This window comes from Anomaloglossus baeobatrachus, chromosome 4, assembly GCF_048569485.1.
Source record: "Anomaloglossus baeobatrachus isolate aAnoBae1 chromosome 4, aAnoBae1.hap1, whole genome shotgun sequence".
Classification (NCBI taxonomy): domain Eukaryota; kingdom Metazoa; phylum Chordata; class Amphibia; order Anura; family Aromobatidae; genus Anomaloglossus; species Anomaloglossus baeobatrachus.
Genome location: NC_134356.1, coordinates 457,718,925 through 457,746,407, shown reverse-complemented (window position 1 = coordinate 457,746,407; position 27,483 = coordinate 457,718,925). Strand labels below are relative to the sequence as shown.

The window sequence follows — 27,483 nt, the reverse complement described above, 5'->3', positions numbered from 1 at the left end:
ACTATATGTTAGGATAGGATCTTGGAGATGGGAATAACCCTTTAGGTAACATATTTAGTGGAGTAATAAACCCTGATGGGTGGTGTGATACTTTTTATAATAATCATTGAGCATTTGTTTTGTATTTGGCAGAAATCAGAACTGAAGGAGACAGACTTCTCAGTGAAGCCATGGAGTCACTACTGAAGACCCCATCCCGATCTGCGAGCAGTCCATCATTCTGTGTAATAAACACTTTGCCGTGGGAGCGCACGGAGGTTATTTCCATACCTGGATCAGGGGAACAGCATTTAGGTACACTTCTCACACTTAGTAATCTTTCAGTTTCTACCATATGCAGATATCTGTTTTGGTTTTTTTTTTACACATATATTAGCAGTTCAGTGGTAATACTAGTTAAACTTGGACACATTCATTTTGGACCGTAAAAAGTGTCTTGACCAAGTTTCTCTGCCATTTCCAATATGAGTGTGGCCACCTGTAACATCAAGACTATCTGCTATGTGACACCAATGCAAAATATTCAGGTTTTGTTTTTAAACTTCTTCTTAAAAATGTTGTCTATGGGGTATAACAAATTATTCTAATCTAACTGGCTTAATTATTTTTAAGCAGTTTTACTCCTCCCCTATCGCATGCAGGTACAGTCATATGGAAAAGTTTGGGCACCCCTATTAATGTTAACCTTTTTTCTTTATAACAATTTGGGTTTTTGCAACAGCTATTTCAGTTTCATATATCTAATAACTGATAGACTGAGTAATATTTCTGGATTGAAATGAGGTTTATTGTACTAACAGAAAATGTGCAATCCGCATTTAAACAAAATTTGACTGGTGCAAAAGTATGGGCACCTCAACATAAAAGTGACATTAATATTTTGTAGATCCTCCTTTTGCAAAAAATAACAGCCTCTAGTCGCTTCCTGTAGCTTTTAATGAGTTTTTGGATCCTGGATGAAGGTATTTTTGACCATTCCTGTTTACAAAACAATTCCAGTTCAGTTAAGTTTGATGGTCGCCGAGCATGGACAGCACGCTTCAAATCATCCCACAGATGTTCAATGATATTCAGGTCTGGGGACTGGGATGGCCAACCCAGAGCATTGTAATTGTTCCTCTGCATGAATGCCTGAGTAGATTTGGAGCGGTGTTTTGGATCATTGTCTTGCTGAAATATCCATCACCTGCGTAACTTCAACTTCGTCACTGATTCTTGCACATTATTGTCAAGAATCTGCTGATACTGAGTTGAATCCATGCGACCCTCAACTTTAACAAGATTCCCGGTCCCGGCATTGGCCACACAGCCCCAAAGCATCATGGAACCTCCACCAAATTTTACTGTGGGTAGCAAGTGCTTTTCTTGGAATGCCGTGTTTCTTTGTCGCTCCATTGGGAGACCCAGACAATTGACAATTGGGTGTATAGCTTCTGCCTCTGGAGGCCACACAAAGTATTACACTTTAAAAAGTGTAACCCCTCCCCTCTGCCTATACACCCTCCCGTGGACCACGGGCTTCTCAGTTTTATGCTTTGTGTGGAAGGAGGCACACATCCACTCATGAATTCTCAGGCGCCGTTCAGATGCGCTCTTTGTCCTTGTCGCTGGCCAGCGTAAGGGCTCTCAGGCCTCCAAGTCAACCTTGGCTCGGTGGATCAAGGAACCGATTCTCGAGGCCTACCGTTCTTCTGGGCTTCCACTTCCTTCAGGGTTGAAGGCCCATTCTACCAGAGCTGTCGGTGCGTCCTGGGCTTTGCGGCACCGGGCGACGGCTCAGCAGGTGTGTCAGGCAGCTCCGTGGTCTAGTCTGCACACTTTCACGAAGCACTATCAAGTGCATACCTATGCGTCGGCTGACGCCAGTCTAGGTAGGCGAGTCCTTCAGGCGGCGGTTGCCCACCTGTAAGAGGGGGCCGTTTTTCGGCTCTTGGTCCACGGGAGGGTGTATAGGCAGAGGGGAGGGGTTACACTTTTTAAAGTGTAATACTTTGTGTGGCCTCCAGAGGCAGAAGCTATACACCCAATTGTCAATTGTCTGGGTCTCCCAATAGGAGCTAGAAGAAAAGGAATTTACGGTAAGTAAACAAAATTCCCTTTTTTTTTGCCTCCATGCATAACGCCTTTTTGTATGACCAAACAACTCAATCTTTGTTTCATCAGTCCACAGGACCTTCTTGCAAAATGTAACTGGCTTGTCCAAATGTGCTTTTGCATACCTCAGGCGACTGTTTGTGGCGTGCTTGCAGAAACGGCTTCTTTCGCATCACTCTCCCATACAGCTTCTCCTTGTGCAACGTGCGCTGTATTGTTGACCGATGCACATTGACACCATCTGCAGCAAGATGATGCTGCAGGTCTTTGGAGGTGGTCTGTGGATTGTCATTGACTGTTCTCACCATTCTTCTTCTCTGCCTTTCTGATATTTTTCTTGGCCTGCCACTTCTGGGCTTAACAAGAACTTTACCTGTGTTCTTCCATTTCCTTACTATGTTCCTCACAGTGGAAACTGACAGTTTAAATCTCTGAGACAACTTTTTGTATCCTTCCCCTGAACAACTATGTTCAATAATCTTTGTTTTCAGATCATTTGAGAGTTGTGTCGAGGAGCCCATGATGCCACTGTTCATAGGAGATTCAACTAGGAGAACAACTTGCAAGTGGTCACCTTAAATACCTTTTCTCATGATTGGATACACCTGCCTATGAAGTTCAAAGCTCAATGAGGTTACAAAACCAATTTAGTGCTTTAGTAAGTCAGTAAAAAGTAGTTAGGAGTGTTCAAATCAAGAAATTGATACGGGTGCCCATACTTTTGCACCGGTCAAATTTTGTTTAAATGCGGATTGCACATTTTCTGTTAGTACAATAAACCTTATTTCAATCCAGAAATATTACTCAGTCCATCAGTTATTAGATATATGAAACTGAAATAGCTGTTGCAAAAACCCAAATTGTTATAAAGAAAAAAGATTAAAGAAGTTGTCCAGTTACCAAAACTGATTTTTTTTTTTTCTGATAAATCTTGCTAATATGTGCCCCTCAACACATCTATTATGTTTTTTCAGCAAAATTACCTTTTATTGTGCACTAGCAGCACACGGTCATTGCTGGCTCCAGCTCTGATGGGGTTAATCTCTCCTCTGACTTCCTGTGTTCAGTTCCTACAAGTCCCAGAATTCTTTGTGGCTCTAGGGCGGTGTCTAGCTTATCTAACACACCCATTGTGTCTAATACACCCACTCTGCTCCCACCCAAACCCTCCTCCCTGCCTCTTCCCAGTGGATGTATCATAGTATCATAGTATCATAGTTTTTAAGGTTGAAGGGAGACTCTAAGTCCATCTAGTTCAACCCGTAGCCTAACATGTTGATCCAGAGGAAGGCAAAAAAAAAAACAATGTGGCAAACAAGTTCCAATGGGGAAAAATTTCCTTCCTGACTCCACATCCGGCAATCAGACTAGTTCCCTGGATCAATACCCTGTCATAAAATCTAATATACATAACTGGTAATATTAAATTTTTCAAGAAAGGCATCCAGGCTCTGCTTAAATGTTAGTAGTGAATCACTCATTACAACATCATGCGGCAGAGAGTTCCATAGTCTCACTGCTCGTACAGTAAAGAATCCTCGTCTGTGATTATGATTAAACCTTCTTTCCTCAAGACGTAGCGGATGCCCCCGTGTTCCAGTCGCAGGCCTAGGTGTAAAAAGATCTTTGGAAAGGTCTCTGTACTGTCCCCTCATATATTTATACATTGTGATTAGATCCCCCCTAAGCCTTCGTTTTTCCAAACTAAATAACCCCAAGTTTAATAACCTGTCTTGGTATTGCAGCCCACCCATTCCTCTAATAATCTTGGTCGCTCTTCTCTAAACCCTCTCCAGTTCAGCTATGTCCTTCTTATATATCGGTGACCAGAATTGTACACAGTATTCTAAGTGCGGTCGCACTAGTGACTTGTACAGAGGTAGAACTATATTTTTTTTCATGAACACTTATACCTCTTTTAATACATCCCATTATTTTATTAGCCCTGGCAGCAGCTGCCTGACACTGTCCACTAAAGTGAAGTTTACCATCCACCCATACACCCAAGTCTTTTTCTGTGTCTGTTTTACCCAGTGTTCTACAATTAAGTACATAATCATAAATGTTATTTCCTCTACCCAAGTGCATGACCTTACATTTATCTACATTAAACTGCAATTTTAATGTGCACTGAGATCAATCATACAGAGACAGCAGCAGCTCTACACAGCCAGGGGAAGAAAGTGTGTGTGCGCGTATATACAGTGTATGTGTATGCGTATATACAGTGTGTGTGCGTATATACAGTGTGTGCGTATATACAGTGTGTGTGCGTATATACAGTGTGTGTGCGCGTATATACAGTGTGTGTGTATATACAGTGTGTGTGTATATACAGTGTGTGTGTGTATATATACAGTGTGCGCGTATATACAGTGTGTGTGCGTATATACAGTGTGTGTGTATATACAGTGTGTGTGCGCGTATATACAGTGTGTGCGCGTATATACAGTGTGTGTGCGTATATACAGTGTGTGTGTATATACAGTGTGTATATACAGTGTGTGTGTATATACAGTGTGTGTGTATATACAGTGTGTGTGTGTATATACAGTGTGTGTGTGTATATACAGTGTGTGTGCATATACAGTGTGTGTGCGTATATACAGTGTGTGTGTATATATACAGTGTGTGTGCGTATATACAGTGTGTGTATATACAGTGTGTGTGTATATACAGTTTGTGTGTATATACAGTGTGTGTGCGCGTTTATACAGTGTGTGTGTGTATATACAGTGTGTGTGTGAGTGTGTATGTGTGTGTGTATGTCATACTCACCTGTCTGCAGGGTCCCGGTGCCATGCCTGCTTCCAGCCCCTGTCTCTGTCCCGCCGCTCTGGCTGTGTGCAGTCTCCCCGGGGCACGTACGAAGCTTGCAGGACCTGGCGGTGGATCACCTGATGCAGTCACCTGCCGCATCAGCTGATCGATTCTCGTGGTGTCGCCGGCTTTTTCGCGCCCGGCCGGCTATCAGCTGATCCTGCCGTCAGGGGACTTCATCAGCTGATTACCGGCAGCTCCTGCAGTGATGGGCCAGGATCAGACTCCCCTGCAGGAGCTGCCGGTAATCAGCACAGACGTGAGTATTTATTTATTTATTTTTTTTTGCACTGATGCTTCAGCTGATTGTATAATTGGCTTTTATACAATCAGCTGATGTGTCATGTGATTCACGTAGTTTAACCTGACACATCATCTGATCGCTTTGCCTTCCAGCAAACCGATCAGATGATATTGGATCCGGATTGGACGGCGCGGGACGCTGACCCAGGATTACTGCGGAGGGGGGTTTATTTCAATAAAGATGGAGTCACTAATTGTGTTGTGTTTTATTTCTAATAAAAATATTTCTTTTTCGCTCCTAATTGGGAGACCCAGACAGTGGGTGTATAGCTACTGCCTCTGGAGGCCGCACAAAGAACTACACTTAAAAGTGTAAGGCCCCTCCCCTTCTGGCTATACACCCTCCCGTAGGAGTACGGATTCCTCAGTTTTAGCTTTGTGCGCAGGAGGTCAGACACGCACGCATAGCTCCATTGTTTTTAGTCAGCAGCAGCTGCTGACTATGTCGGATGGAAGAAAAGAGGGCCCATACAGGGCTCCCAGCATGCTCCCTTCTCACCCCACTGTATGTCGGAGGTGTTTGTAAGGTTGAGGTACCCATTGCGGGTACGGCGGCAGGAGCCCACATGCTGATTCCTTCCCCATCCCTTTTTACAGGGCTCTGGGTGAAGTGGGATTTACTGGTCTCCAGGCACTGAGACCGTGCTCCATCTACAGCCCCTGGAGAAGATGCTGGATGGAGCGGAGTACATCAGGGACATGGCCCTGCTTCCTCAAGGTACTCTGTGTCCCCGTGCATTTGGCGCTCACACCGCAGCATGCTGGGTGTTGTAGTGCGCCGGGGACATCAGCGCTGCGGCGCTTGTGCCATGGCCTCATTCAGCTTCGCTGAAGCAGGCACACTTCTGGGAATCGGTCGCGCCGGCCGCTGGGACTGCGGCGCGGCTGGCACTTGTGGTGCGCCGGGGACTTCAGCGCGGGCCGCGCTTTTACGGCGGCCGCGCTGATAACTCGAGTCCCCGGCTTTTGCGGCCTGCTTCCGTTCGTTCCCGCCCCCAGACCTGCCAGTCAGGAGAGGGGCGGGACGCTGGTCAGTGCATCAGCGCCGAGGGCTGGAGTCGTTTTTACATACTCCAGCCCTCACAATCGGCACAGAGGGGACACTGTTTCCCGCACTTTTGTTTAGGAACTCCCACGGACCGCCCCTCTCCACAGACGCCGGCAGCCATTCCTGCTGACACGCTGAGCTGCAGAGGGGAGCCGGGGAGACCCAGACAAGGAATTCTGCGCCTCTTACCCGCTATTCAGCGGGCGGTAAGCAGCCCTCAGGGCTCACCCCCTCTTGTGCCAGTAGTATTCTTAGTATTTTGTTTCTACAAATACTTTGTATTGCATAGCGCTGGTCGCCCTTTGGCTATAGACTCTCTCACATTGCAGAGAGCCAGCAGCATGTCGTCCGTAAAACGCAAGGGTGCCAAGGCACAGACATTATATGCTTCCTGCACCGCATGTGGGACTTTTCTACCGGCAGGCTCCACGGACCCCCATTGTGGGCAGTGCTCGGCCCCTGCGGCGCTTGCACAGTCGGGACCTCTGCTGGACGTGACCCAGGGTGTACCACCTGTGAATGCTGTCCAGGTGACAGGAACTGAGTTTGCAGCTTTTGCTGACAGAATGTCTCTCACTATGTCACAAATTCTTGACACATTGCGAGCTAGGCCTGTACTTCAGGCCACGGACACTGTGCAATCATTGCCCCCTGGTCCCCCTCAGCTGAGTTACCTCCAAGCTCCGGGACGGGCACATACACCTCAGGGTGAAGACTCTGACTCGGACGATGGCCCCGGGCAGCCTAAGCGGGCTCGCTATGACGGGCCTTCACATTCATCTCAATGGTCAGGATCCCAGCGAGATGAATCTATGGGTGATGAGGCGGACGTAACTGATCAGGATTCTGATCCTGGGACCGCTCTCAATCTAGATAAGCTCCTCTTGTAGAGGAGTCAGCTTCGCAGCACGAGAGAATCCATTTCAGATACCCTAAGCGTACATTAAGCACTTTTCTGGACCACGCTGACTTTAGAGACGCAATCCAGAAACCCCACGCTTATCCTGAAAGGCGTTTTTCTAAACGGCTTAAAGATACACGCTATCCTTTTCCCCCTGAGGTGGTCAAGGGTTGGACCCAGTGTCCAAAAGTGGATCCTCCAATTTCCAGGCTTGCAGCTAGATCCTTGGTTGCAGTTGAAGATGGAGCGGCACTTAAAGATGCCACTGACAGGCAGATGGAGCTCTGGCTGAAATCCATCTATGAAGCGATTGGAGCGTCATTAGCGCCATCTTTTGCGGCCGTATGGGCACTCCAAGCTATCTCAGCCGGGCTTGCGCAAGTCGACTCAGTCACACGTGCATTTGCCCCGCAGGTAGCACCATTGACCTCGCAAATGGCGGCATTCGCGTCGTACGCGATTAATGCTGTTCTTGACGCTACAAGCCGCACGGCAGTGGCGTCAGCCAACTCCGTTGTTTTGCGTAGGGCCCTGTGGTTGAGACATTGGAAAGCAGATTCTCATTCCAAGAAGTGCTTAACCAATTTGCCTTTTTCTCGTGACCGATTGTTTGGAGAGCGTTTGGATGAAATCATCAAACACTCCCAGGGTAAGGACTCATCCTTACCGCAACACAGACAAAACAAACCCCAACAGAGGAAGGGTCAGTCTGGTTATCGGTCCTTTCGAGGACCGGGCAGGTCCCAATTCGCCTCGTCAAAAAAGACTCAAAAAGACTAGAGACGCTCAGATTCTTGGAGGTCTCAGTCACGCCCAAAAAGGACAGCCAGAGGAACCGTTGCCAAGACGGCGTCCTCCTGACTTGCAGTCTCCGATTCCCACACCCGCGGTCGGTGGGAGGCTTTCCCACTTTGGCGACATTTGGCTGTCACGCGTCAAAGACCGTTGGGTGAGGGATATTCTGTCTCACGGGTACAGGATAGAGTTCAGTTCTCGTCCGCCAACTCGTTTCTTCAGAACTTCTCCACCACCAGACCGAGCCGATGCTCTGTTGCAGGCGGTGGCCGCTCTAAAGGCGGAAGGAGTGGTGACCTCCGTCCCTCTTCAGGAACAAGGTCACGGTTTTTACTCCAATCTGTTTGTGGTCCCAAAAAAGGACGGATCGTATCGACCCGTCCTGGATCTAAAGTTGCTCAACAGACACGTAAAAGTCAGGAGGTTCCGGATGGAATCCCTACGCTCCGTCATAGCCTCAATGTCTCAAGGAGATTTTCTAGCATCAATAGATATCAAAGATGCGTATCTCCACGTGCCGATTGCACCAGAGCATCAGCGTTTCCTACGCTTCGTCATACACGACGAACACCTGCAGTTCGTAGCGTTACCTTTCGGTCTGGCAACAGCCCCCCGGGTCTTCACCAAAGTCATGGCAGCAGTAGTAGCTGTTCTGCACTCGCAGGGTCACTCGGTCATCCCGTATCTAGACGACCTGCTTATAAAGGCACCCTCTCAAGAGGCATGCCAGCACAGTCTGAAGGTGGCACTAGACACTCTCCAGAGTTTCGGGTGGATTATCAACTTTCCAAAGTCTCATCTAACCCCGACCCAATCTCTGACTTATCTTGGCATGGAGTTTCATACTCTCTCAGCGATAGTGAAGCTTCCACTGGACAAGCAGTGCTCGCTACGGACTGGAGTGCAATCTCTCCTTCAGAGCCAGTCGCACTCACTGAGGCGCCTCATGCATTTCCTAGGAAAGATGGTAGCAGCAATGGAGGCAGTCCCGTTCGCGCAGTTTCATCTGCGCCCTCTACAATGGGACATTCTACGCCAATGGGATGGGAAATCGACGTCCCTCGACAGGACTGTCTCCCTCTCTCAGACTGCCAAGGACTCTCTGCGTTGGTGGCTTCTCCCCACCTCATTGTCACAGGGAAAGTCGTTCCTTCCCCCGTCCTGGGCAGTGGTCACGACGGATGCGAGCCTATCAGGGTGGGGAGCGGTGTTTCTCCACCACAGGGCTCAGGGGACGTGGACTCAGGAAGAGTCCACCCTGCAGATCAATGTTCTGGAAATCAGAGCAATCTATCTTGCCCTGCGAGCCTTCCAACAATGGCTGGAAGGCAAGCAGATTCGGATTCAGTCGGACAATTCCACGGCGGTGGCGTACATCAACCACCAAGGGGGAACACGCAGTCGCCAAGCTTTTCAAGAAGTCCAGCGGATTTTGACGTGGGTGGAAAGCAGAGCGTCCACCATATCCGCAGTTCACATCCCAGGCGTGGAAAACTGGGAAGCAGACTTTCTCAGTCGCCAGGGCATGGACGCAGGAGAATGGTCCCTTCACCCGGACGTGTTTCAGCAGATCTGTTGCCGCTGGGGGACGCCGGACGTCGATCTGATGGCGTCACGGCACAACAACAAGGTCCCAGTTTTCATGGCACGGTCTCACGATCACCGAGCACTGGCGGCAGACGCCTTGGTTCAGGATTGGTCGCAATTCCGACTCCCCTATGTGTTCCCACCTCTAGCATTGTTACCCAGAGTTCTCCGGAAAATCAGGTCCGACTGCCATCGAGCCATACTCGTCGCTCCAGATTGGCCAAGAAGGTCGTGGTACCCGGATCTGTGGCATCTCACGGTAGGCCAACCGTGGACACTACCAGACCGTCCAGATTTGCTGTCTCAAGGGCCGTTTTTCCATCTGAATTCTGCGGCCCTGAACCTGACTGTGTGGCCATTGAGTCCTGGATCCTAGCGGCCTCAGGTTTATCTCATGAAGTTGTTGCCACAATGAGACAGGCTAGAAAACCATCCTCAGCTAAGATCTATCACAGGACGTGGAAGATATTCTTAGCGTGGTGCTTGGCTCAAGGGTTTTCTCCCTGGCCATTTGCATTGCCAATTTTTCTTTCCTTCCTGCAGTCTGGGTTGGAAAAAGGTTTGTCGCTTAGCTCTCTTAAGGGTCAAGTCTCCGCGCTATCCGTATTCTTTCAGAAGCGCTTGGCACGGCTTTCTAAAGTACGCACGTTTCTCCAAGGAGTTTGTCATATCGTTCCTCCTTACAGACGGCCATTGGAACCCTGGGATCTGAACAAGGTTCTCATTGCTCTCCAGAAGCCGCCTTTCGAGCCTTTGAAAGAGGTTCCCCTTTCTCGGCTTTCACAAAAGGTAGTTTTTCTTGTGGCGGTCACGTCTCTTCGAAGAGTGTCCGAGCTAGCGGCGTTATCTTGCAAATCTCCCTTCCTGGTGTTTCACCAAGACAAGGTAGTACTGCGTCCAATTCCAGAGTTTTCTCCCAAGGTGGTTTCTTCCTTTCATCTCAATCAGGATATCACTTTGCCATCTTTGTGTCCACATCCAGTTCACCAATTTGAAAAGGGTTTACATCTGTTGGACCTGGTGAGAGCACTCAGGATTTACATTTCTCGCACGGCGTCTCTACGCCGTTCTGATGCGCTCTTTGTCCTAGTCGCTGGTCAGCATAAGGAATCGCAAGCTTCCAAATCCACCCTGGCGCGGTGGATCAAGGAACCAATTCTTCACACATACCGTTCTGCTGGGCTTCCGATTCCATCTGGACTGAAGGGCCCATTCTACCAGAGCCGTGGGTGCGTCCTGGGCATTGCGGCATCAGGCTACGGCTCAGCAAGTGTGCCAGGCGGCTACCTGGTCGAGTCTGCACACGTTTACCAAACACTATCAAGTGCATACCTACGCTTCGGCAGATGCCAGCCTAGGTAGACAGGTCCTTCAGGCGGCGGTGGCCCACCTGTAGGAAGAGGCTGTCTGACAGCCCGTTCATGTGGTATCTTTTTACCCACCCAGGGGACTGCTTTTGGACGTCCCACTGTCTGGGTCTCCCAATTAGGAGCGAAAAAGAAGAAGGGAATTTTGTTTACTTACCGTAAATTCCTTTTCTTCTAGCTCCAATTGGGAGACCCAGCACCCGCCCTATTTGTTCTTAGGGTTTCGTTTTTCGGGTGCACATGTTGTTCATGTTGTTTCTTAAGTTCTCCGATCTTGTTATCGGATTGAATTTGTTTTTGAAACTGTTATTGGGCTTTCCTCCTTCTTGCTTTGGTACTAAAACTGAGGAATCCGTACTCCTACGGGAGGGTGTATAGCCAGAAGGGGAGGGGCCTTACACTTTTAAGTGTAGGTTTTTGTGCGGCCTCCAGAGGCAGTAGCTATACACCCACTGTCTGGGTCTCCCAATTGAGCTAGAAGAAAAGGAATTTACGGTAAGTAAACAAAATTTCCCTTCTTTTCTGTGTGTTGTGTTTTTTTTTTTATCATTACTAGAAATTCATGGTGGCCATGTCTAATATTGGCGTGACACCATGAATTTCGGGCTTAGGGCTAGCTGATAATATACAGCTAGCCCTAACTCCATTATTACCCAGCTAGCCACCCGGCATCAGGGCAGCTGGAAGAGTTGGATACAGCGCCAGAAGATGGCGCTTCTATGAAAGCGCCATTTTCTGGGGTGGCTGCGGACTGCAATTCGCAGTGGGGGTGCCAGAAAGCTTGGGCACCCTTCACTGTGGATTCCAATCCCCAGCTGCCTAGTTGTACCCGGCTGGACACTAAAATTAGGCGAAGCTTACGTCATTTTTTTTTTAAATTATTTCATGAAATTCATGAAATAATTAAAAAAAAAAAGGGCTTCTCTATATTTTTGGTTCCCAGTTGGGTACAAATAGGCAGCTGGGTTTGGGGGCAGCCCGTACCTGCCTGCTGTACCCGGCTAGCATACAAAAATATGGCGAAGCCCCATGTCATTTTTTTTTTTCTTTTTGGGTAAAAAACTGCATACAGTCCTGGATGGAGGATGCTGAGCCTTGTAGTTCTGCAGCTGCTGTCTGCTCTCCTGCATACACTAGTGAATGGAGGATGCTGAGCCTTGTAGTTCTGCAGCTGCTGTCTGCTCTCCTGCATACACTAGTGAATGGAGGGATGCTGAGCCTTGTAGTTCTGCAGCTGCTGTCTGCTCTCCTGCATACAATGAACATTTTGAATAAGGAAATGACATCAGAACCTTTTTTTTTTTTTTCATCAACAATCTTTAATGGCATTGTGCACTGATTAAAAACGCCAGTGAGCAAAAACGCAGCAAAAAAAGGCACCAAATCGCGGCAAAAACGTGACATGCAGCACCGCAGGTGACAGAGCAGAGCAAGTTGGTGAGTTCTGCTCTGACACATAGTGGGCTGCATGTCACTGTATCCACTTTGGGACTTGTTGTGCAGGTGACCGGATGATACATGTCACTAACTTGCTCCACTCTGTGACTTCTGCTGCATTGTTCCAACTGTATACACTCTCACCTGAACAAGTCTCAGAGTGGGGCAGTTAGTGACATGTATCATCCGGGTCACCTGCACAACAAGTTCCAGAGTGGTGAAAGATAGTGACATGCAGCACACTATGTGTCAGAGCAGAGCATGTCACTGTCTCCACTCTGGGACTTGTTGTGCAGGTGACCGGGATGATACATGTCACTAACTGCCCCACTCTGTGATTTCTGCTGCATAGTACCAACTGTATACACTCTCACCTGCACAACAAGTCCCATAGTGGAGACAGTTAGTGACATGTAGCATCCGGTCACCTGCACAACAAGTACCAGAGTGGAGAAAGATAGTGACATGCAGCACACTATGTGTCAGAGCAGAGCATGTCACTGTCTCCACTCCGCTGACCTCACAGCCCGTACACGCTGCGATGGATGCAGGGGGACACAGAACAAGTAATCGGCCGACACTGGAGTCATCTGATTACTTGCGATGAATTGAGCAGTAAAATGCTCTGGTGCTCGATGGGCGAAGCCCATGCCGATTTTTTTTTAAAAAAATTCATTAAAAATAAAAAAACAAAAAAATCACATTTTTTGTGGGCTCCCGCTGCATTTTCTATTGCTAAGGGTAACCAAAGCAGCTACTGGCTGCTAGCCCCCGCTGCTTGGTGTTACTTTCACTGGCAATAGAAATGCAGGGAAGGTTTTTCCCTGAAAACGTTTTTAAGAAAATGACGTGGGCTTCGCCATATTGTTGTATGCTAGCCAGGTACAGCAGGCAGCTACGGGCTGCCCCCAACCCCAGCTGCCTAGTTGTACCCGGCTGGGACCAAAAATATAGAGAAGCCCTTTTTTTTCATGAATTTCATGAAATAATTAAAAAAAAAAAAAAAAAAAAAATGATGTGGGCTTCACCAAATTTTTGAGTCCAGCCAGGTACAACTAGGCAGCTGGGGATTGGAATCCACAGTGCAGGGTGCCCAAACTTTCTGGGGCCCCCCACTGCGAATTGCAGTCCACAGCTGCCCCAGAAAATGGCGCTTTCATAGAAGCGCCATCTTCAGGCGCTGTATCCAACTCTTCCAGTGGCCCCTTGGTGGCAGGTGGCACGCTAGGTAATAAGGGGTTAATACCAGCTATGTTTTACCAGCTGGTATAAAGCCCGAGATTCTTAATGTCAGGCCAAGTTTAACCTGGCCATTAAGAATCTCCAACAAAGGGTTTAAAAAAAAAAAAAAGACATCACACAGAGAAAAATACTTTATTAGAAATAAATACACAGACACAGTAGGGACTCCATGTTTATTACTCCCTCTCACCCCTCCACGATGGAGAGATTTCTGTACTGACCATGCCAGGAGAGAGCGAGGAAAAGAGAGCGAGCGGGGGGGGGAGAAGAGAGCGAGCGGGGGGGGGAGAAGAGAGAGAGGGGGGGGAGAGAAGAGAGAGAGGGGGTGAGAGAAGAGAGAGGGGGGGGGAGAGAAGAGAGGGAGAGGGGGGGAGAAGAGAGAGAGAGGGGGGAGAAGAGAGAGAGGGGGGAGAAGAGAGAGGGGCGGAGAGAGAAGAAGAAAGAGGGGCAGAGAAGAGAGAGAGGGGGGGAGAAGAGAGAGGGAGGGGGGAGAAGAGAGAGAGGGGGGAGAAGAGAGAGAGAGGGGGGAGAAGAGAGAGAGAGGGGGGAGAAGAGAGCGAGCGGGGGGGAGAAGAGAGCGAGGGGGGGGAGAAGAGAGCGAGGGGGGGAGAAGAGAGCGAGGGGGGGGGAGAAGAGAGAGGGGGGGGAGAAGAGAGAGAGGGGGGGGGAGAAGAGAGAGAGGGGGGGGGAGAATGAGAGAGAGGGGGGGAGAAGAGAGCGAGGGGGGGGAGAAGAGAGAGAGGGGGGGAGAAGAGAGAGAGGGGGGGTGAGAGAGGGAGGGGGGAGAGAGAGAGGGAGGGGGGGAGAAGAGAGAGAGGGGGGGAGGAAGAGAGTGGGGAAAGAAGAGGGGGGGGGCAGAGGTGCTCTGTCACCAACTGTCTCCACTCTGTGACTTGTGGTGCAGGTGACAGAGTGCAGACAGTTGGTCCCATGCAGCAGGACAGATGGCAGAGCACAGAGGTGACATGCCTGTCAGTGTCTTGCTGCTGGGAGGAGCAAATGATCACACTGCCCGACACCGGCCGCTCTCCTGACATCGCAGCAGAGCGGGCGGGTGGACAGTGTGATCACATACTTACGTGCAGGGGGGGATTCAGCTGAAGACATCACCATCTGCAGGACGCCGGCTCCACACTGACGTCCTCCGGATCCTCCCCTCGATGCTGAGCTGTGACGTGCGGTAGTCACCGCCCACAGCCCTGTCACTCAATCTGAGTGGCGCCGGCATCCTGTGACGTACCCGTCTTGTTTGAGAGCCCGGAAATGCCGGGACGTCAGAGGATGCCGGCGGCCACAGCTCCAGGGGGTCATGTGACAGGCACTGAGCGTGCAGCATAGCGCCGCTCAGTGCCAGAAATGGAAATACAAGCCAATGGGGAAAATACCTAGAATTGTAAGTAGAACTTCGACAGAAAATAAAAAAAATGGGTGAACCACCCCTTTAACATCAATAGGGCTGCCCAAACGTTTCCATATGACTGTATTGTTCCAACACTGCCCAGTTCACACTGCTGTGCTTCTTGGCCTTGTTCTCAACAACCTGAAATGCCTGTTCAGACAAACTCTGGCTAAAATATATTCTATAACCAGAATCCACTGCTACATTCATGCACTAAACTGTTAACTATTAGTTATATAGGGGACATTTATCACACTAAATGTGCCAGAATTCTGGAGCAATTTTCTAAAAAAAAAACAAACACAAAAAAAACATCTTTCATAACTTGCACTGTATTAAGGGAATCTGTCAGCAGGCTTTTGCTACCATATATAAGAGCAGCATGATGTAGGCAAAGAGACCTTGAATCCAACAATGTACTGTATCTCTTAGTTTACTGGATGTAGTAGTTCTGACAGTGTTTTAGATGTGGGAAAGATAGGGATGCACAGCAAAAATAAAGGATAAGTGAGTGCAGCCCTATGTGTAAAATAGCATATCAAACAGGAAGAAGGGGAAAGTACACATAATATGGGCGCACATCAGAACCATAACACATTTGAATATATAATAAATTTTATTGGGTCAAGAAAAAGGACAAGGACATAATATAAAAACCTTAAAATACACATATGACAAATGACCTCACAGTTACTCCAATTGTAATAAATAAGATTCAGTGCAGGTAGACAAAAATCAACTCAGACCATAGATAATATATTGCATGCAAATGGCCTTTATAAATCACAAGTTCGGACCAAGGTACCTAATACAGTGATTAGACAGTTAGCTGATAACAATGAAACCTGACAATGGTAATACAGAGGCAATATCCTAAGTAATGGCTTATGCCTATATCAATGATAAACTCAGCTCGTCCAAAGTGTCTCCCAACACTATATGTCAAATAGCAGAAGTCCTGTCAGCGGTGGTATGAAACGATATAATGCATCAGGACTGGCTAAACCCAGGGAGAGCAAGATATAGTTCTATAGGTATATAAACACTTGATGTAGAACCTGATGTACAATGTGCAACCTGAACACCAAATATGGTAATGTGAAATGACAAGTCCCAACCAAGCACTATATCTGGGGCAGTTATATACAAGGGCAGCCCATCACACGTGCTGCATGGTGCTCTATAGCTGAAGATTCAACAACCACCTAGGCTGGCATGAATATATGTAGGGGAATAATGCAGACCCCTACCCATGCAGAGTGCCAGTATTCAGGCACATGAAGGAAGTATATGCCAAAATAGAAGGGGATCACAAGGACAAACCTATTGACCACTCCAGCAATGTGGAGGTCAGACAGGTGTAAATACCAACCGGGCCCAGTGTGGTCAGAGAGTTGTATGCACGAGTTATGCAGAGGAGTAAGGTGAGGTCAGAGAGGCCCAACGCGTTGCGCTGACTAGCAGCTTCGTCAGGGGAGGTGTGAGACAAGAGTCCCAGAGCACACATATATATACACAAATAACAATTGAATAATTACTTGCCAGTTGATGTAAAGTAATAGCAGCTGTCACTGACCGGTAGAGGTCATGGCGGTTTAGTTGTAAACATGTGTGCGATCGCACAGTATGTGATAGCGTGCACGCCGATGACGCCGGAAGTAAGGGAATGCACGTGACTACACAGTGGCCACGTGCACAGCTCCCGGAAGGGGTCTGCATTATTCCCCTACATATATTCATGCCAGCCTAGGTGGTTGTTGAATCTTCAGCTATAGAGCACCATGCAGCACGTGTGATGGGCTGCCCTTGTATATAACTGCCCCAGATATAGTGCTTGGTTGGGACTTGTCATTTCACATTACCATATTTGGTGTTCAGGTTGCACATTGTACATCAGGTTCTACATCAAGTGTTTATATACCTATAGAACTATATCTTGCTCTCCCTGGGTTTAGCCAGTCCTGATGCATTATATCGTTTCATACCACCGCTGACAGGACTTCTGCTATTTGACATATAGTGTTGGGAGACACTTTGGACGAGCTGAGTTTATCATTGATATAGGCATAAGCCATTACTTAGGATATTGCCTCTGTATTACCATTGTCAGGTTTCATTGTTATCAGCTAACTGTCTAATCACTGTATTAGGTACCTTGGCCCGAACTTGTGATTTATAAAGGCCATTTGCATGCAATATATTATCTATGGTCTGAGTTGATTTTTGTCTACCTGCACTGAATCTTATTTATTACAATTGGAGTAACTGTGAGGTCATTTGTCATATGTGTATTTTAAGGTTTTTATATTATGTCCTTGTCCTTTTTCTTGACCCAATAAAATTTATTATATATTCAAATGTGTTATGGTTCTGATGTGCGCCCATATTATGTGTACTTTCCCCTTCTTCCTGTTTGAAGTGTTTTAGATGTAGCATTTTAGCTGTCACACTGAGGTTTTTACAAACATCGCCGACTATCACATCTAAGTAGGGATCTGTACAGACCGATTCTGACACTGCGCCTGATAACTTTTCTGAGGTCTGTAATAAGCACAGGCTGACTCGGGCGTCGACCAACAGATTGGTAGTTCATAGGCAGGCTAGAAAGAGTTAATCTCTGCTGGTCTCTTTGTGAGTCATCTTTGATCACATGTTGTGAGGCAGGCAATCACATTTGCTCCCCTCCTATTTATGCTGGCTGAACACTTCCATTAGTGCAAGATATAATTTATGTAAGCTGGTCTGGTGAAGTGTTGCAATGGAGACTAACTGGTGGTTGTGGTACTTGTTGTGTGCGTGTCACGGGGTGGCAGGGGTGTGCGTGTCACGGGGTGGCAGGGATAACCGGGCCCGGGGCTCCTAAACTGCCCCTCAAGTTAAGGGGGCTCTAGCTGTCCCTGATCTCAGAGATACGTCTGATGGTTACGATGTCTGGGTCACCTTCCTACCCTTATTCCTGACCAGCCCTGATCTAGTACCCCTTCCCTCCCTACCTCAGGTGTGGGGGGGTGGGACAGGAGGGTGTAAACACCAACAGTGATACTTATTGGTGAAATGAAAACTCTATCACACATCATGGTCACACAGAGTAATTACACAAGTGATGAGGAGGAAAACTAATGTAGAGCACAGGAGGAATTCCACTGCACACCAAGCAACTTGCAGTAAATCACCAGACTGGAACACAACAGCACACGGGCCGGTGTAGCAGAAGGCTATAGTCGGCAAAGGGAAGACTAATTATTCTATCTTAAAAGACGTGAAGTACCTGTGATAGGTCTCCTGCAACATGTGATCAAAAAGGTAACCAGCAGGCTTGCAGAAATTAACTCCTGCTAGACCAATTACTAATGAACACACAGCTGGCCGACACCAGAGCTTGCCTGTGCAACTCAGAAGCACCAGAGAAAGTATAGTGAAGCATGTCAGAATCTGTGGTCTCTCCTGCCCCTTCCTTTCCCGGTGGGAGGAAGGAATCAGATCAGTTCTGGCCAAGAGCTTAGCCAGGCACAGGACTTTAGCATCTTCACCATTAGGGGTAACCCTGGGGTTAGTGAAAGTGTAAAGACCCCTAGTGTGAGAGAGAGCAAAGGTGCCCCTGTCCCTCACTTTCCTCCAGTCACAGTGTGACAGCAGCAGAGCTGAGAAAGCTGCCCCCACCCACACCAGGCTCTGTATGTACATTGTCTGTAGACCGTGAACTGCTGATTGCAGCAGGGGGCATGCCAGACTAGCTGACTTAGTTTGGCAATGATAATCTCCTGAAGCTAAACCAAACATTGCAGGTAAACTACAGCATACAGTGTGATAAGAGACACAACTTTGAAATTTGTGTTAACCCATACATCATGCTGTCTTCAGATTACATAGCAAAAACCTGCTGACAGATTCCCCTTAAGTGTTTTAAACACTTTTTGCTCCTTGTCCAACAATGGTCGTGATCTAAGATGTGACACTGTGCACCAGAATGGTGTTCCGTATTTTTGACACAAAGTGAGCCAACTATTAGGTGGCGTACATGTAGACTAAATACTCCAGATTTATCAAACAACATGAATCACTGTGATTAATCTGGCACATTTTAAGACTCTGTTTAAGACTGTCTGGACAAAGTTTGCAGCGTGTAAGAACAGTATTATTAAATCTGCCCAATTGCTAAAAAAATAAATAGATAAAAACAAAGGAGTACTCCTGTGCTTTCCTTAGAATAGGAAAAAATATCACCCTGAGATATTTCTGAATTCGGACAAGTAAATATAGGGTTCTTGCCGTGTTTGGCTTGTGCACCAGTAGCTCTCCCGGCACGGAAGTCAATGTGAACAGAAAGCTTTAGTCTAGATTCAGTATAGACCAAAAGTTTGGACACACCTTCTCATTCAAAGGGTTTTCTTTATTTTCTGAAAATTCTGAAAATTTTAGATTCACTTTGAAGGCATCAAAACTATGAATTAACACATGTGGAATGAAATACTTAACAAAAAAGTGTGAAACAACTGAAAATATGTCTTATATTCTAGGTTCTTCAAAGTAGCCACCTTTTGCTTTGATTACTGCTTTGCACACTCTTGGCATTCTCTTGATGAGCATCAAGAGGTAATCACCGGAAATGGTCTTCCAATAGTCTTGAAGGAGTTCCCAGAGATGCTTAGCACTTGTTGGCCCTTTTGCCTTCACTCTGCGGTCCAGCTCACCCCAAACCATCTCAATTGGGTTCAGGTCTGGGGATTGTGGCGGCCAGGAGGTGTGTTTGGGGTCATTGTCCTGTTGAAAAATAAATGATGGTCCAACTAAACGCAAATGGAATAGCATGCCGCTGCAAGATGCTGTGGTAGTCATGCTGGTTCAGTATGCCTTCAATTTTTAATAAATCCCCAACAGTGTCACCAGCAAAGCACCCCCACACCATCACACCTCCTTTTCCATGCTTCACGATGGCAACCAGGCATGTAGAGTCCATCAGTTCACCTTTTCTGCGTTGCACAAAGACACGGTGGTTGGATCCAATTTGGACTCATCAGACCAAAGCACAGATTTCCACTGGTCTAATGTCCATTCCTTGTATTCTTTAGCCTAAACAAGTCTCTTCTGCTTGTTGCCTGTCCTTAGCAGTGATTTCCTAGCAGTTATTTTACCATGAAGGCCTGCTGCACAAAGTCTCCTCTTAACAGTTGTTCTAGAGATGTGTCTGCTGCTAGAACTATGTGTGGCATTGACCTGGTCTCTAATCTGAGCTGCTGTTAACCTGCGATTTCTGAGGCTGGTGACTTTGATAAACTTATCCTCCGCAGCAGAAGTGACTCTTGGTCTTCCTTTCCTGGGGCGGTCCTCATGTGAGCCAGTTTCTTTGTAGCATTTGATGGTTTTTGCCACTGCACTTGGGGACACTTTCAAAGTTTTCCCAATTTTTTTGGACTGACTGACCTTAATTTCTTAAAGTAATGATGGCCACTCGTTTTTCTTTACTTAGCTGCTTTTTTCTTGCCATAATACAAATTCTAACAGTCTGTTCAGTAGGATATCAGCTGTGTATCCACCAGACTTCTGCACAACACAACTGATGGTCCCAACCCCATTTATAAGGCAAGAAATCCTACTTACTAAACCTGACAGGGCACACCTGTGAAGTGAGAACCATTTCCGGTGGCTACCTCTTGAAGCTAATGAAGAGAATGCCAAGAGTGTGCAAAGCAGTAATCAAAGCAAAAGGTGGCTACTTTGAAGAACCTAGAATATAAGACATATTTTCAGTTGTTTCACACTTTTTTGGCAAGCATTTCATTCCACATGTGTTAACTCATAGTTTTGATGTCTTCAATGTGAATCTACAATTTTCACTGTCATGAAAATAAAGAAAACTCTTTGAATGAGAAGGTGTGTCCAAACTTTTGGTCTGTACTGTATATTCCATCTAGTTTATAATCTTTAACATCTACAATGTGAAATTTAACCTCTAAATTCATAACATTTGATTTCTCTTATACAACACTGTATGTCTGTGTTTCTATGTTTTCCTCTTGTAAAAAAGAAAGTTTCACGTTTTTATAATGTCCAAATGTACTAGGGTTCTTAGAGATTTTGCATGCTGATATATGCAGTATTTGTGACAAAAATAGATTTATAAACCACTCCAAGGTGGAAATGTTCCGTGTTACATATTATAAACTTCCTAAAGCTATTAGCGGGAGCAAGCCATGTTTGGAATCCTCTTGATATTGCCATTACTTATCTTTACTTTAAGGACTTGTAAGTGTGCCCAGTATGGGCTATGCGGTGTTACCTGAAGAAGTAAATCCAAAGTTCCCTGTAACCGTTGTCTTGCAGGTATGTACACAAGCAGCTCAAGAAATTGCAATTTTTTGCCAAAAATCTCAAAAAAAATTTTTATAATGCAGTTTGGAATATTTGATGCCTTAGTGCACATTGGTGCTGGCTCTTTGTTGTTTCTTTGTTGAATTGGTCGGTGGTTGACCTCCACCTTGCTATGCACCCCAATTTGGGATGTATTCCATCTGTATAGATTTTGGCGTTTGGTGACTGTTCACATTGGGTCATCAGGCTTTGTCCACAGGCTATATATATACTTCATGCAGCATTTGCTTGGACCTGTCCCGCCCACAGCCATGACTCAGTCATGGGTACGGGACTGCAATAGACCAGGTGAGTGCTGCTGAGAGCAGTTCTGCTATTTATATGTGAGGCCGCATGGCACATTTTATAAAAATATTTTAGTGTAGGACTGCTTCAAATGAGATTTGCCGTGACGTGGCGAAGCAGCTCAAGAAATTGCAATTTTTTGCCAAAAATCTCAAAAAAAATTTTTATAATGCAGTTTGGAATATTTGATGCCTTAGTGCACATTGGTGCTGGCTCTTTGTTGTTTCTATGTACACATCAAGTAGATTAGACATACTTCGATAGTAGTTAATCTGTGTGTATATACTGTTTTTTAAAATATTTTTATAAATTTTTTTAAACTTATTTTGTCTCTATATGAGACATTATCTTTTACTGTACTGATCGCAGGTGTAATGTATTGCAATGCTCCAGCATTGCAATACATACAGTCAGTGCAGTACTGACAGAAGCTTCTGGGATCATGCTCCTGGCCTGATCCTAGAGGCTTTCCATACTATGGTGAATCAGACGTCATCATGACTAATTGGGGCACTATAGCAACTAGCGGGCCCTCGCGATCACATCACGGAGGAACCGATCGGAGGGGAGATGGAGTGTGATCCTTCTCCCAGACCCCTACATGCTGCGATCGATATTGATTGTGGATTTTAGGGGGCTAAACAGCCAGAGACCGCATGGGGACTGCCCCTGGCTGTGAGAGCCAGGGCTTGGCTGTCAAGTAAGCAGAGTACACTGTGGCGATTTGTGCCCCTGTGATCGCCAGGCAATGCACCCAACAAGCAGGATGTACCCAATACGACCAAAGTTGGGAAGGGGTTAGCAGGGAGCACAATTCCAAATTTATTGTTTGCGGAACATTTACATAATACAAGGGACAAGTGCCAATATTCATCCCTTAACGGTCATGGGGGCCATTTGGTTTGTTACAATTTGGCAGTTAACCTTATGGAGACTAAACAGACCCCCAATATAGATAAAGGAATATTTATATACACTGCAATAAGTCAGCTCACCCTTCCACCTTGTATGAGGTTACTAGCATCAGCAAGGAGTGGCCTGGGTCTGACCATTCAGCATTGAGAAAAGAAACCATAGGTATCCAGTGATGCAAAGAAACCAGTGTTGCAGATGTTACAACAGCTTTATTAGATCTAGATCAATGTAAAAATATACAGTTAGACTGTGGCATTAAAAATGGCAAATGCCCATGCCCCCCCCTTCTCCAGACCAACGCATTTCAGAAATACCTTTATGCCTTTTTTCATCAAAATGACAGCAAACAACTCAGTAAGTGACACATTGCTGGAATCAGGGTCTCTGTCTCTACACTATGCTGGTCTCAGATGGGGTAACAAAAACCTAGTGACTGATTACGCTTAATAAATAACATTTCCCACATGTCTACTTTATATCATCACAATTTTTGACACATCATTTTTTTTTGTTAGGAACCTAGAAGAGTTCAAAGTTCATCAGCAATGTCTTATTTCTTCATCGTTCCTTATGGGAGACCCAGACCATGGGTGTATAGCTTCTGCCTCCGGAGGACACACAAAGTACTACACTAAAAAGTGTAGCTCCTCCCTCCTAGTATATACACCCCCTGGATAACCAAATATAGCCAGTTCAATGCTTTGTGTTCAGGAGGCACACATCCACACATGCATTCTCATCTGATTTTGATTTTTGGAAAAGAGTTTGAAGAAAAGCGGGTCCAACCCTGGACTCCCGGCATGTCCCTTCTCACCCCACTGTGTCGGCGGTGTTGTTAAGGTTGATTTCATGGCTGGAGCCTTACATGCCGCGCTCCTTCACCATCCCTCGGGCTCTGGCTTGAAGTGGGAGCCAGCACGGTTCTCCCTGCCTGGCAGGAGACCGGTCTCCATCCGCAGCCCTTTCAGGACCCTGCCGGACGGAGCACTCATCCCTCAGGGACCTGGCCCTGCGTCTCACAAGCTAAGTATCTGAGACGTTATTTTCAGGGGGTCCCTTGTACTTTAATGTGGGGGAGAGTGTGCTGTGTATGTATTCTGACATTCCCGGCCGGTTCTCTGGTTTTCACCCGAGAACCGCGCCGATGGTGCCTGTTTGCCGGCCGCATTGTTAAATCTAGGCCCCTGCTTCGCCTGAGGCCTAGTTTCGATTTCACTGCCCCTGCATGTCAGTCATGCAGAGGGACAGTGCGGCTCCGCCCAGCGGCTGTTCGGCACAGGGGAGAGACACTCCTCTCTGAGGAAAGATTCCCTCCCCTGTATATCTCCTTGGCCCTCCGGATCCCGCTCTCAGAGTAGGCCCCGCCCCCTCTCCTCGCTCCGGCGCCATTTTTTCAGCGTTCTTATGCCATGTCTGCACAGCGATCGGCGCTGACTGCAGCATCTCTCTGGGGGTCCGGGCTGTGGGATCTGGAGGGCACAGAGACAATGTCAAACGGTCTGGCAAGCCACAACCTCCGGTTGTGGACCTGCTTATATACTGCTTATATACTCTGCTGGGGGTCATTCTGGCTCAGAGCCCCCACTTCAGCAGCATGTCTCACACGAGAAGTAAGGCTGCAAGACTGCACTCAATATGCACTGCATGTAGGCTCGTACTGCCTGTACCGAGCACATAACCACATTGTGATTCCTGCTCTAACATGGTGGTGCCTCAGCCTGGAGTCTCATCCCCAGTGGTCCCTCCGGCTGCTCCGGCTCCGGTGGCTGAACCCCCGGCTTAGGTAGAATCCTTCTCTCCAGGGGACAGCTGTCCCGGACTCTGCTGAGCATGCATTAGCCCCCTTCTCAGGGCGCCTCTGCTGCTACGGCTCGCTCAGCAAGGCCCACAGAGGATTCTTCTTCTGGTCTCAGACCCCGTCCTCCTCAAAGGAGACGCAGGGTCCCCTCTCCTTCCTCGTCCCGCGGCTCTGATTCACGAGCTGACTCGCAGGACGAGGAGGATCCCTTTACTGGGGGCTCGGACGCTACCTCCATGTCCCCCATTGATCTGTCCGAGGGTGACGCAGATATTAGTGTTTCGATTGCGTACATTAATTCTGTACTGGACCTCAATCCGCCAGTATCAGAGGAGCAACCCTCTCTGGCAAAAAAGCACCAGTTTACCCTGCTTAAGAGAACAAGGAGTGTGTTCCTTAACCACTCCAGTTTTCAGGCCACTGTGACCAAGCCCAGGGCCTGCCCTGACAAACGCTTCCCAAAGCGTGGTTCTGATGACCGTTTTCCCTTTCCACCAAAAGTGGTCAAGGAGTGGGCTCATTCACCAAAGGTGGACCCTCCGGTGTCTAGACTCTCAGCCCAGACAGTTGTATCAGTGGCTGATGGCACCTCTCTTAAGGATTCCACTGTCCGCCAGGTTGACCTTCTGGCCAAATCTGTATATGAGGCGGCAGGGGCCTCGTTCTCCCCATCTTTTGCAGCAGTGCGGGCTCTCAAAGCCATCTCTGCTTCTCTAGAGGAGATGCATTCCCTCACCAGGGACTCTATGCCCGAAAGGGTTGCCTTAACTTCCAGGCTTCAGTCTTTTCATCCTATGCCATGTCTGCCATGCTGGAGACTCTCACCGCACTGCGGTGGCCTCGGCTAATTCCCTCGCTATCCGCAGGCTCCTGTGGCTTCGAGAGTGGAAGGCAGATGCTTCTAAAGAAGTTCCTTGCTGGGCTCCCTTTTGCTGATTGACGGCGTGGCTCTTGAGTCCTGGATCTTGACGACTTCTGGTATCCCTCCTGAAGTCATCTCCACTATGACTCGGGCTCGCAAGTATCCCTTGGCCAAAATCTATCACAGGACCTGGAGAATTTTCCTGTCCTGGTGTCATTCTTCCGGCCATGCTTCTTGGCCTTTTTGCCTTGCCGAGGGACCAGACTATTCGGTGAACAACTGGATGAAATTATTAAGGAAGTTTTTGGCAGGAAGAGTACTTCCATGCCACAAACCAAAACCAGAAACCTGTCCAGGGCAGGAACCAGTCGAGGTTTCGTTCCTTTCGTTCCTCCAACTGGTCGTCCTCTAAGCCCTCGGCCTCGTCCACTAACTCAGCCAAGGACCGTAAACCCAACTGGCGCACGAAGCCGCGTCCTCAGAAGACCGCAGGAGCTGCTGCCACTAAGGCAGCCTCCTCCTGACTATCTGGCCGCGCCAGCAACGTCCTTGGTCGGTGGCAGGCTCTCCCACTTTGGCGACGTGTGGTTTCAACACGTCTCCGATCAGTGGGTGCGGGATACCATCTCCCACGGCTACAGGATAGAATTCTATCCAGCCCGCCAAACAGATTTTTTCTGTCAACTCCCCCCTGCTCCAAGGCCGCCGCCTTCTCACAGGCCGTGGCATTCTTGCAGGCCAATAGAGTAACTGTACCGGTTCCCGACTGGGAACGGTTCTGAGATTTCTACTCAAATTTCTTCCTAGTCCCCGAAAAGGACGGTGCCTTCCGACCTGGATCTCAAGCTTCTCAACAAGCATGTTCAGGTGCGGCATTTTCGCATGGAGTCTCTGCGATCAGTCAATGACCCAAGGATGCCTATCTGCATGTGCCAATCGCAGTTTCACACCAGCGTTGGCTACATTTTGCAATCGGAGTGGAACATTTCCAATTCGTGGCTCTTCCCTTGGGGTTAGCCACGGCCCCTCGAGTATTCTCAAGGTCATGGCAGCAGTGATTGTGGTCCTGCACCTCCAGGGGTTGGCAGTGATCCTTTTGTCCTGGACGACCTTCTAGTCAGGGCTTCATCCAGTGCAGACTGTTAGCGGAGTGCCTCGCTCACTCTCGCCACTCTAGCCAATTCGGGTGGCTTGTCATTCTGTCCAAGTCCACTCTGACTCCGACCCAGAAGCTCACGTACCCAGGGACGCAATTCGAGACTCTGCCGGCACTTGTGAAGCTGCCCTTAGTCAAACAGCAGTCCCTCCTCTGGCGGTGCGCTCTTTGCTGAGGCCCCGACGTCGTTCCATCAGGCACCTAATGCAGGTGCTGGGTCAGATGGTGGCGTCAATGGAAGCGGTTCCCTTGCCCAGTTCCATCTGCGTCCTCTGCAGCTGGACATTTTCCGCTGTTGGAACAAGCAGACTTCCTCCTTCCACGGGTTGGTGGCTTCGCCACAGACCAGGGGCTCCTTTCAGTGGTGGCTTCGGCCCCTCTCTCTTCAGGGACGCTCTTTCCTGGCCCCGTCCCGGGTGATCCTCACCACGGATGCCAGTCTATCCGGCTGGGGAGCAGTATATCTCCACCATGGAGCGCAGGGCACTTGGACTCCGTCCGAATCAGCCCTCTCGATCAATGTGCTGGAAATCAGAGCTGTGCTTCTAGCTCTCTTAGCCTTTCACCATCTGTTGGCGGCCAGGCACATTCGAGTCCAGTCAGACAACGCGACAGCGTTTGCCTACATCAGCCACCAGGGCGGGACACTCAGCCACCTGACAATGTTGGAGGTTCAACGCATCCTTCAGTGGACGGAGGACTCCAAGTCCACCATATCCGCAGTCCACATCCCAGTCCCTCAAGGGACAGGTCTCGGCTCTGTCAGTGTTGTTCCAGTGGCGTATCGCCCGGCTGGCTCAGGTGCGCTCCTTCATGCAGGGCGCATCTCACATCATTCCGCCTTACCGGCGGCCTTTGGAGCCCTGGGACCTTAATCCGGTCCTCACGGCTTCCGGAAACCCCCCTTTGAGCCTCTTAGGGAGGTTTCTTTGTCTTGTCTTCACAGAAAGTGGTCTTTCTAGTGGCCATAACTTCCCTCAAGAAAGTCTCTGATTTGGCTGCACTCTCTTCGGAGTCACCTTTTTTGGTTTTTCATCAAGACAAGGTGGTTCTCCGTCCGACTCCGGACTTTCTCCCTAAGGTGGTTTCTGCTTCCACCTTAACC

The 27,483-nt window shown here is 48.0% G+C and overlaps 1 protein-coding gene across 3 annotated transcripts in view; it reads left to right on the top strand.

Moving 5' to 3' along the window:
- MAN2C1 (mannosidase alpha class 2C member 1) overlaps nucleotides 1–27,483 on the top strand; it is a 217,636-nt gene that overhangs the window by 122,502 nt on the left and 67,651 nt on the right. For all 3 annotated transcript variants that reach the window (XM_075345663.1, XM_075345662.1, XM_075345664.1), the window contains 2 exons: nucleotides 133–294; nucleotides 21,232–21,314. In XM_075345663.1, the coding sequence (XP_075201778.1) occupies nucleotides 133–294; nucleotides 21,232–21,314 (245 nt within the window). The remainder of the gene's footprint in view (nucleotides 1–132; nucleotides 295–21,231; nucleotides 21,315–27,483) is intronic.